The sequence below is a fragment of the Schistocerca piceifrons genome, chromosome 1 (assembly GCF_021461385.2).
Source record: "Schistocerca piceifrons isolate TAMUIC-IGC-003096 chromosome 1, iqSchPice1.1, whole genome shotgun sequence".
Classification (NCBI taxonomy): Eukaryota; Metazoa; Arthropoda; class Insecta; order Orthoptera; family Acrididae; genus Schistocerca; species Schistocerca piceifrons.
In genome coordinates this window covers 823,235,984-823,248,033 of record NC_060138.1, presented here as the reverse complement: position 1 = coordinate 823,248,033, position 12,050 = coordinate 823,235,984, and the positions used below count along the sequence as shown (strand labels likewise).

The 12,050-nt window shown below is 47.3% G+C and overlaps 1 protein-coding gene across 1 annotated transcript in view; it reads left to right on the top strand.

Moving 5' to 3' along the window:
• The window catches only part of LOC124714428 (fringe glycosyltransferase), a 636,964-nt gene that overhangs the window by 264,259 nt on the left and 360,655 nt on the right, over nt 1-12,050 (top strand). The window contains exon 4 of the mRNA XM_047243020.1: nt 6,141-6,183. Coding sequence (XP_047098976.1) covers nt 6,141-6,183 — 43 coding nt within the window. The remainder of the gene's footprint in view (nt 1-6,140; nt 6,184-12,050) is intronic.

Here is a 12,050-nt window from a genome sequence, read left to right as displayed (position 1 = left end):
TCCCCCGCAAACAGGCAGAGGAGGCTAGGCTACCTAACTTCCGCTCCTCGAATCGTGAAAGTTATAATGCCCCATTCACCATGCGGGAACTCGAAAACGCACTTGCCCGGTCACGGTCCTCCGCTCCAGGGCCTGATTCTATTCATATTCAGATGCTGAAGAACCTTTCTCCTGCGGGTAAAGGTTTTCTTCTTCGTACTTACAATCGCATCTGGACTGAGGGACATGTTCCCGCATGCTGGCGCGAGTCTATTGTTGTCCCGATTCCTAAGCCGGGGAAGGACAAGCACTTGCCTTCCAGTTATCGACCCATCTCGCTTACCAGCTGTGTCTGTAAAGTGATGGAGCGAATGGTTAACTCTCGTTTGGTTTGGCTGCTAGAGTCTCGACGCCTACTTACAAATGTCCAATGTGGATTTCGTAGGCGCCGCTCTGCTGTTGACCATCTGGTTAGCTTGTCGACCTTCATTATGAATAACTTCTTGCGGAAGCGCCCGACCGCGGCTGTGTTCTTTGATTTGGAGAAGGCTTACGACACCTGTTGGAGGGCGGGCATTCTCCGCACCATGCATACATGGGGTCTTCGCGGTCGCCTCCCTCTTTTTATTCGTTCCTTTTTAATGGATCGACAGTTCAGGGTACGTGTGGGTTCTGTCCTGTCAGACACCTTTCACCAGGAGAATGGGGTGCCACAGGGCTCAGTTTTGAGCGTCGCTCTCTTCGCCATAGCGATCAATCCAATAATGGATTGCCTCCCAGCTGATGTATCAGGCACCCTTTTCGTGGACGATTTTACCATCTATTGCAGCGCGCAGCGTACACGTGTCCTGGAGCGCTGTCTTCAGCGTTCTCTTGACCGTCTTTACTCCTGGAGTGTCGCCAATGGCTTCCGTTTTTCTGCCGAGAAGACGGTCTGTATTAACTTCTGGCGCTACAAGGAGTTTCTCCCACCGTCCTTACGACTCGGTCCCGTTGCTCTCCCATTCGTGGAGACAACAAAATTTTTAGGTCTTACATTTGACAGGAAACTTAGCTGGTCTCCACATGTGTCATATTTGGCTGCCCGTTGTACCCGTTCTTTAAATGTCCTCCGTGTTCTCAGTGGTATGCCGTGGGGAGCGGATCGAACCGTCCTACTTCGTCTATATCGGTCGATCGTCCGCTCCAAGCTGGATTATGGGAGCTTCGTATACTCCTCTGCACGGCCATCCATCTTACGCCGCCTCAACTCCATACAACATCGGGGTTTACGACTTGCGATCGGAGCGTTTTATACTAGTGCCGTCGAGAGTCTTCATACTGACGCTGGTGAGTTGCCACTCACCTACATGCGCGATATACTGCTTTGTCGGTATGCCTGTCGGCTACTGCCAATGCCCGACCACCCGTCTTATCGTTCCTTTTTTGATGACTCTCTCGACCGTCAATACGGGTTGTATGTCTCTGCCCTACTACCCCCTGGAGTTCGCTTTCGTCGCCTCCTTCAACACCTTAATTTTTCACTCCCTGCAACCTTTCGAGTGGGCGAGAGCCACACGCCACCTTGGCTCCAGGCTCAGGTTCGCGTCCACCTTGACCTCTGCTCGCTCCCGAAGGAGGTTACCCCCGGTTCAGTCTACCACTCCCGTTTTGTCGAACTTCGTTCGAAGTTCGTTAATATGACCTTCATTTATACAGATGGCTCTAAGACCAATGACGGGGTCGGGTGTTCTTTTATTGTCGGGGCACAAAGTTTCAAATATCGGCTCCATGGCCATTGTTCGGTCTTCACAGCTGAGCTCTTTGCCCTCTACCAGGCTGTTGTTTACATCTGCCGCCACCGACATTCTGCATATGTCATCTGCTCCGATTCCCTGAGCGCCATCCAGAGCCTCAGTGATTTGTACCCGGTTCACCCTTTCGTGCACCGGATCCAACGCTCTCTTCAGCAGCTGGTGGACGTCGGTTCTCCGGTTAGCTTTATGTGGGTTCCTGGCCATGTCGGTATCCCTGGGAACGAAGCTGCAGATGCCGCGGCCAAGGCTGCGGTCTTCCAGCCTCGGACAGCTTCTTGTTGTGTCCCTTCGTCAGATTGTAGCAGGGTCATTTGTCGGCGCATTTTATCGCTGTGGCATGCCGATTGGGCTGCACTTACAGACAACAAGCTTCGGGCCTTGAAACCTCTTCCCGTGGCTTGGACGTCCTCCTCACGCCCTTCTCGGCGGGAGGAGGTAGTTTTGGCCCGGTTACGAATTGGACACTGCCGGTTCAGCCATCGCCATCTGCTGACGGCTGCGCCGGCGCCGTTCTGCCCATGTGGGCAATTGCTGACGGTCCGCCACATTTTAACGTCCTGTCCGGATTTTAACACACTGCGTCTTGATCTTGGCCTGCCATGTACTCTAGAAGCCATTTTAGCGGATGACCCACAAGCAGCTGCTCGCGTTCTTCATTTTATCAATTTGACAACCCTCTCTAAGGACGTTTGTTTATGCTGTTTTCTTTTTTTCATCCTATGCCTGTCAGTCTGTCTTTTATCGTGTTTTCCGTTTCGTTGCTGTTTTAAACTTGTGACTAGCGGTGCATTCCTAACGTAGTATGGGCGCTAATGACCGTTGAAGTTGTGCGCCCGAAAACCACAAAAAAAAAACCTCACACTCACTCACACTCACTCACACACAACACACACAACACACACAACATACACAACACACATAACACACAAAGATATTATGTAATAAATGCGTGACACTCTCTGAAACCCAGTTGCATTTTCACAGCAACTATCGCACTTGTATTCCCTAACTTGATCAGAAGCATCCATGTAGTAACCTTCTGCGGACATGGGTACATGAATAAAAATAAAATAAATACAAACAATAATTGTGTTTCGAACTGTGGACGCAAAAGTGAGAAGGGACGAGTCGGTAGCCACCGTGCCACCATTTCAGCTGAGATTATCTAGCGCCAAGCGGCATCTGGATTAAGTCGAAAACTTTTACCGTCGTTTTCTTACAAACGATAGGATATATACGGATAAGCTACCACCCCCCCACCCCCCTCCCTCCATGAGCCATGGACCTTTTGGTGGGGAGGCTTCCGTGCCTCAGCGATACAGATAGCCGTACCGTAGGTGCAACCACAACGGAGAGGTGTTTGTTGAGAGGCCAGACAAACGTGTGGTTCCTGAAGAGGGACAGCAGCCTTTTCAGTAGTTACAGGGGCAACAGTCTGCTGGATGATTGACTGATCTGGCCTTGTAACACTAACCAAAACGGCCTTGCTGTGCTGGTACTCCAAACGGCTGAAAGCAAGGGGAAACTACAGCCGTAATTTTTCCCAAGGGCATCCAGCTTTACTGTATGGTTAAATGATGGCGTCCTCTTGGGTAAAATATTCCGGAGGTAAAATAGTCCCCCATTCGGATCTCCGAGCGGGGACTACTCAGGAAGACGTTGTTGTCAGGAGAAAGAAAACTGGCGTTCTACGTATCGGAGCGTGGAATGTCAGATGAAGAAGCTTGCACAGGATACAGTAGCATGGAGAGCTGCATCAAACCAGTCTGTGGAGTGAAGACCACGACAGCAACAACAAGAAGCCGAGATACTTATTCGTTTATTTTGACTCGTCTTCGACTACGCAGTGTTTCTGGGAAATCTGATTGTGACCTGTATCGTGTTCTCCTCAGCTTCAGCCGTAGATACTAAGACACCAACGGTTTCATCCCGCGGGGTCGCGAGCAGTGTTCTGCGTCGCGTAGGCAGTGGCTGTAAATAATGGCAAAGTGAGACCAGACCTGAGCGCCGTCAGGTCACGACACGCGGCAGAGTCAACAGGTTGGTGGAGCGCGGGCAGAGCGCTGAGGGGCAGCAGGTGCGACGCCGAGCTCCCTCCCCCGCCGCAGCCACGGCGTTCCACTCCGCCTGCAGGGGTCCCCCGCAAACAAACACGACCCTCTTGATTGGGCCCATATGCTGCTGAAGGCCTCCAGCCGCCACTGCGTGGGACGTCACGCAACGCTGGCAATATAACACGCGTGTGTTAGCTGCGCCCGACGACCTTCGTAAACGTCAAATGGTATCTCCGAATAGCTCTGTGCCACAAACAACGAAACGTTGACAGCTTTACTTACTTTATTATTTCAAGTCCCGAGATCATATTTTTCAGCCCAAAATAGGTTCAAATGGTTGAAATGGCTCTGAGCACTATGGGACTTAACATATATGGTCATCAGTCCACTAGAACTTAGAACTACTTAAACCTAACTAACCTAAGGACATCACACACATCTATGCCCGAGACAGGATTCGAACCTACGACCGTAGCGGTCGCGCGGTTCCAGACTGTAGCGTATAGAACCGCTCGGCCACTTCGGCCGGCAGAATGTGTATCTTTGTGTACGGACGAAGATAAGAAGTATTCGATTTGGGGTCGCAAGTTACTTTCCTGTGCTTCGACGAGTAATTCTATGCGCAACGTACCCCATATCTTCATTGCACAGGACTAATCTAACAGTTATCTTCGTTTCTCTCAAATCAGTCACTGATTTATTGAGAAATTGTTGGCAAGTTTTGATCACAGTCTGATTCCTCGTAAGAGAATGCGGATGTATATCATTGTATTTTAAAACAGTTCAGACTTCGAATTCTTTTAAACGTATGTATTAGAGATGAGCTAGATCGGAAGTAAAGTTTTTTATTCTACTGCGTATTTACTTCGTCAGCTCGGTAAATAACTAAGGTTTATACCCATAACATAGCTGCTGTCACATCTTCAACTGTGTTAGTTTTCCAGCCGCGCGGGTTTAGCCGAGCGGTCTCAGGCGCTTTAGTCATGGACTGTGCGGCTGAATCCCGGCGGAGGTTAGAGTCCTCCCTCGGGCATGGGTGTGTGTGTTTGTCCTTAGGATAATTTAGGTTAAGTAGTGTGTAAGCTTAGGGACTGATGACCTTAGCAGTTAAGTCCCATAAGATTTCACACACATTTGAACATTTGTTAGTTTTCCGTACAAAACGTCGAAGAAGCATATGGCAGATAAAAATGCAAGTTTAAGCATGATTCACTAAAAAAGTGTGTTTTAGCTTGGAACCTGACAGTGTTGCTTGAGAAATTCTGCAGCAGTGAGATATCCAAATATCATTAAACCTGGTTCAAACGTATTCTTTTACTGCGTGACGATAAACTCTAGCAAAAGTCCGAATATAATCCGAAGACATGTCCGAGCGAAGTGGCACAGTGGCCAAGGCACAGGACTCGCATTCTGGAGGACGACGCTTCAAACCCGCGTCCGGCCATCCTGATTTAGGTTTCCCGTGATTTCCCTAAATTGCTTCAGATAAATGCCGAGATGGTTCCTTTGAAAGGGCACGGAAGATTTCCTCTCCCGTTCTTTCCTAATCCGATGGGACCGATGACCTCGCTGTTTGGTCCTCTCTCCCAAACCAATCCACAGGAATCACATTCATAAGGGAGAAGGTTCAAGCCCTGTTCTGCCATCCAGATTTGGGTTTCCGTAGCTTCATTAAATCGATTAAGGTAATCGTCAAGATGTGTCCTTAGGAAAGGACGCGGCCGATTTTCTTCCCCATCCTGTTCCATTCCTAGGTTGCGTTCCTTCTCTAATGACCTCGCCATCGCCGGCATGTGAATGGGACTCCACTGTTCTGCTAGTCTCGTAGGCTGTGGTATTGAGCTCTTTGCAATGAGAGAGGTTTTTATATGTGTAAAAATAGACCTAGGATCAAAGAGAATACTTCCTGTTGTTAGCGACACAGCAGTTGGCGACTGTGACACGGGGCGGTGTGAAGGTCGGCATGCCGGTCGCGCCCTTTCTGAGGTCCTCCCGCCTCATTGCTTGGGGAGCTTGTGCGGGCTGTGTTCGGAGCGAGACCTGGTGACGTAAGCTGGCAGGAAGCTGCCATTGTAAGGTAATTGCAGCTCTGGCGGGGAAACAAAAGAGCGGCGAGGACGCGGCTCCGGAAGTCTGAGTGCGGCAGGTGCGGCGAGCGCCCTGTCACTCCGCCGGAAGAAGGGCGAGGAAGCGGCCGCCCCATCCTATTTACGCTCTGCCGCCAGGGCTCACCTTTGCTTTCTTAATGTCTTGTCACGAATGATTACTAAAAGCTGCTCTCTAACACTCATTTTTTTCCTTTTCTTTGCAGATGGTCACATGATCAACACGAACTGTTCCTCTTCGCATAACAGGTGAGTTTTTTGTGTCTTAGATTGTTTTTTATAATGCCTAGGAATAATTAGCGTTACTTCTCACAGACGATAATGGGAAAGACCTTTTATGGAGGAGTTTCTTCTCTTTCCGTATTCTGACGTAGTCTTGTAGCTGTAACTACCTGCTACCATGGCAGAGATCGCTAAGGCACGTTAGTGCGAAGAACCACGATCTAGATATAACCAGTGGGTATTCTGGTAATTTAAGAAATAAGTATTCAGAATTTTTGTCCGGAACGGGAAGGACAAATAGTGGTATAAAATTCCCGAACACAACAGCGTCTTCGGTTGGATCCCAAATCCACATGCAGTATGCAACGAAAATAATTTATAAAGCTCAGTTTGTGGTGACACATGGACCGCTTGATGCTACGCAAGAGGAAAAGGCTATGTTCTGTTTAGAAAAATACACAGATAAAACAAATTCCGTTTATTAGTGACTGGTTTCAGTCCAAAGGCGAACCATCTTCAGACAGCATTCCAAATTTGATGTGTGGAGACGGATTGGCGGAGCAGGAACTTCAGAAGTCTCCAGATGCTGTCAGCGAGTGACACGCAACTTTGGAGTGCAATCTGGTCACAAATACACGTGATTTGTTTGATCTAGACTGTTATTTCTAAGTAAAATTGTGAAATTGATTCAGAGTTTTCCCAAAATGTTTCCGAAAAAAGGCTCTGGGGGTGGCACTGGGTTTCATTCTCCGCCAAACATACAACGTAACTTTCCTGAGGGAAATGGAATCATTAACTTAAAAAAGACGGTATTCCACATTGCAGATTATTTTGCTGCACGAAGATAGTGTCATAAATTGTAATGAAAACATGAAGTAAGAGATGCGAGTAAATCTATTAACTGAAGGATATTGCCTCATTGATAATTTTATGGCTGTTACAATTAAAGTATCAGGCACATTTCCACGCACCAGTGACACGGTTTATGAAGATAAAGGCGCAATACGAATACTCCTAAGCTGGTTCCGTGGGGCGTTTGTGATGCGTGTGGTCACAACGCTGTTAAATACAGCTGGAATATTTCACGGCAGATGGTGCGTTACACGAGCATAATATGTCGTACATGCATTTTTGCGTGCTCCAGCGACGGATGTGAGCGAAAATCGCACATTACTCCAAATCATAAGGAGAGGGCGACGTAACGACAAATGGACAGGATTATTAGCCACGTAATACCCAGCTTCAGCACGGGCTCGTACTAAGTTGCTATGGAGTGTCTGTGTGCCTGTTCACTGTTGTTAAAATTGATGTTTTAGGGCAGCTGTGAAAGTTCCACAAACAGGAAACAGAAGCCATAAGGGACGGAAGTAAGACTATCGTTTAATATCGTACTGACAGCGAGTTTTTTAGCGACAGACCACAAGCTCGGACTGGTGAAGGAAGTTGGCCGTGCCTCTTCGAAGGAACCATCCCGGTATTCGCTTTTAGTAATGTAAGGAATTGACGGAAGACTGAAGACTTGCCAGTGGAGATTGCACGTGAAATCATCTTTGAATAAGAGACTGCCGTTTAATATGCAAATGATAAACAAATGATGACTTGGCTTGAAAGGAGGGATAACATACGCGTCCTGTCGACATCACGATAGACGAGACTCAACTGAAAATGGGTAAGAATACGGATGGAAATCAGCCTTGTCCATTTCAATGGAACACCGCGGTATTCAGCTAAATGCGACATTGTAAAATGGTGCAAGATGTTTGAAATTAATGGGAAAAATAGGCGTAAGCTATAGGGAAAGACGGGACGAAGCAAGAACATAAAAAGCAGACTAGGACTGGCAAACAGGGCACTCGTGGTCAAGAGAAGGCTGCTAGTATGAAACATAAGCCTTAATTTGAGCAAAAAAATCTCTGAGGCGTACTTGTGGAGCACAGCATTGTATGGTAGTGAAACATGGTCTGTCGGAAAACCGGAATAGAAGAGCATCGAAGCATTTGGGATGCGGTGCTACAGAATAACGTTGAAAATTAGCTGGTACTATAAGGTAAGCAATGAGGTGGTTCACCGCAGAAGCGGCGAGGAAAGGACTAGGTGAAAAACACTGACAAAGAGGGACTGGATGATAATACATCTGTTAAGACATCAGGGAATAACCTTCATGGTACTTACTACTGGTAGCTGTAGAGGATAACAACTGAACAGGAAGACCGAGACTGGAATACAGCAAGCAAATAAATGAGGATGTAGATTGCAATTGCTGTTCTGAGATGAAATGGTTGGCACAGGAGAGAGATTCGTGGCGGGCCGCAACAAACCAGTCAGAAGACTGATGACTTAAAAACGATGCAAAGAAAATTGTCAAACCACCAAATGTTAAAACATCCTCGATGTAAGACAGCGAGATAACTGAAAGGTGCTGTCACAGTCGAATGTGTTAGTTTATCGTGTGCTCATTTTACCTTAAGTAGCTGTGTTTTTATCGCTAATGTTCGTCACACAAAGAATCTTGTCAACTAAATTTGCAGTTGCTGTTCCGCGATAGTGGCGGCGCCACGTCATCGCTGAGGGAGTAACTCCGTGCAGTTGTTCTGAACTAAGAGCAAAACTACTACGAAAAAAACTGTCACATTTCATTTGTGTTGTTCCGAAGCCCGGTGTGCTACATCCTTCATTGTTGGAACTTACGTCACTTTTATTCCTCTTCTTTTGTCACATAATTTCTTAGATCCCTTGTCTGTGAAGGCCGACGAAATACAAGTTGCGCTGCGACAATCATTTTCTTCAACGAGGTAACTCGACAACAAGAAGAGCCATCGTGAGGGTGAACTTTTATTTCTCTTGAATGTGAAATGACATCCGCATTTCAGTGCGGAAGGCCATTATGCTAAGCTGCCCACTGCCGCATCTGCAGCGTCACCGTAGTCGCTCGTTACTGCAGGCTCAAGACACTGGACAGCGGGACGCACAATCACGCTTACTGGCTCGGCGTGGAGAACGAGCGTATCTACAGAATACCTCCCCCACCAAACTCGACTCTACTGAGGTACGGTATTCTTTAAAATTGGCCCGGGAGTTGTGTGTTTCCCCTATAGTCCAGTAGTGCCCTATATAGAGGGGCTCTGTGTATTCAAAGTACAACCCCGGAACAGTATTACAGAAATTTTGATCTGTGTGTCAGAACAGAAATAGTGTAAACTAAGTATTGAAAACTTCAAATCATGATTAAAAGACCTTCGGTCTTGCGCGAGCCATCAAAAAAATGGGAAAAAACCGAAAGCGGAGAAAGGTATAAAATTGATTTCGTAGCAGGTGCGGAAAATGGCCATCCAAACAAAACTATATGATGTGCTGTTGCAGAGAATAACACAGCAGGCGACACAGTTTGCGCAAGCGGAGTTTGTTTAAAGGTCGTTAAAATTAGCGCAAGTTGGTATGAAATGAAGAACAGCATCCTGCCATATCAGGAAAAAAAGGGAGTCAGAAGGGAATCATGGTGTCAGAAAGTGCTGCATTTGGTGTAAAGGGGAAAACGCCAACGGGGGATGTGGACTCTTATCAATAAGAGGTTAAATGTAACGAATACATAGTATTTGTACACTTTAAGGAAGGAAAAAACAACGCGCCACGAAGGAGTATCTGAATGGGATGGAAATCGATAGATGTTATGTGTGTGGACACAAAAATATGATTGCCATATCAGAAAAATTGGATGGTACATTCAAGAGAAAGAGCTTCACATATTCAGCAAACCAGTAACGACCTGTTCCACCTCTGCCCTTTATGCAAGCAATTATTTGGCTTACCAGTGATTGGTAGCACGTTGGATGCTGTCCTGAGGGATGTCTCATCAACATCTGGCCAATTGGTGCGTTAGATGGTCAAAATTCCTATCTTGGATGGAAGGCCCTGCCCATACTGCTACAGACGTTTTCAACTGGAGAGAGATCCGACGACCTTGTTGGCCAAGGTAGGATTTGGCAAGTGCGAAGAAAGCAGTAGAAACACCCTCTGTGTGCGGGTGGGCATCATATTGCTGATATGTAAGCCCACTAAGGCTTGCCATGATCACTAACAAAATGGGGCGTAGAATGTCGTCGTCGGACCGCTGTGCTGTAAGGGTGCCGAAGGTGACAAACCAAAGAGATCCTACTATGAAATAAAATGGCAACCCAGGTCATCACTCCTCTTCGTTCGGCCGTATGGCGGGGAACAGTCAGGTTGGTATCCCATCGGTGTTTGGGGCGTCTCCAGACAAGTCTTAGGTCTTAGGTCTTGAACCTCATTGACTGGAGTAGAATTGTCTTCGGTGATGAGTCCCGCATCGAACTCAGCCCCGATGACCAGCGAAGAGGTGTCTAGAGACGCCCGAGACAGCATTGGGATACCAACCTGACTGTCACTCGCCATTCGGCTAGACGACAAGGACTGATGGTCTGGGATGCCATTTAATTTCATAGCAGGACACCTTTGGTTGTCATCTGCGGCACTCTTACAGCACAGTGACACGTCGACGATACTTTTCGCCCCGTTTTGTTCCCCGATCTAATGCACCAGCTGGACAGATGTTGGCAAGATATCGTCAAGAGTAGCTCCAACATTCTATCAATCAATGACAAAGCGAATAGTTGCTTGCATAAGAGCCAGAGGTGGACCAACACATTATTTACTTGCTCAATTTGTGAAGCTCCTTCTCTTGAATAAATCATCCAATTTTTCCGAAATTGTATTTTTTTTTCTCTGTGCATAACATCTACAGATTTCTGTGCCATTCGGATAGTTCCTTCGTGGTGCGTCGTTTCTCTTTTTCACCTTAGTGTGTATTATCGAGGAAGGAGATTCAGTAAAAGTCCTCAGTAGTTTCATTAAATTTTTTAATTTAATTTAATCGTGTGGCTAGGGCCCCGCGCCGGGCAGACCGGTCGCCAGTCTTTCAATTTGACACCACTTCGGCGACCTGCAGTCGATGAGGATGATAGGATGATGATGACAGCACAACACCCAGTCCCTGGGCGGAGAAAATCCCCCGACCCAGCCGGGAATCGAACCCGGGACCAGGGGATTGACAATCCATCACGCTGACAATTCAGCTACCGGGGGCGGACAGTTTTATTAAGTAAGTCCAGAATAGCACTACAATAATTCGTTTATATTGTTTCTCCCGGTCGTCTTCAGTTGACATTGTGTTGCTATGTAATGACCGCGATATCGACAGCAAGCTAACCTGTTTTGCTTCTCTTAAACGACGTACCAAAGAAATGCGACTTTTATCCAAAGACAATAATCACTTTGAAGTAACCGGAATTTGTGATGGTGCCCTGAACTTCCCAGAAGACGGAACGTGGTTCTTAACAGGGTTCGTGATCACCACAAGGGCAGCACATGCTCTAACGTGCTCGCTTGCTGGCCACTCGCTTGGTAAGGAGTTGTTGTGCTAGGGCGTTCCATTCATCTGACAGGTTGGTTGACAACTGCTCGATGGTCATTGGTGTATGTGGATGCGCTCAGTGAGATAATAGTCAGGGAAACGGGAAGGCTAGCGCATTCGCCGAATATCGTCTGGTTCCAAGAGTTCCTCCATCTACGTTCTTCGATGCGATCGCGCATTTTCACCCATAAAAGTGAAGACAGGGCTGAATGCACTTCTGAAAAGAAGCACGCAGTGAAGGAGTACAGTGTCACAATAGCGTTGATTGGTGAGTGTACCGTGTGTAAAGATGTGGAGGTCAGTACACTCGCACATCACGCCTCCTCGCAGCTGTAATACATGGACCACCAAACCAATCACGTTCGACAAAGTTCCTGGTGCATTACGTGCTTCCACCTCTCTCCATATGAGGATAAGTCCATCATTGTCAGTCGTGATCGTTCTGGTGGTCCAGATGTTACGGTGC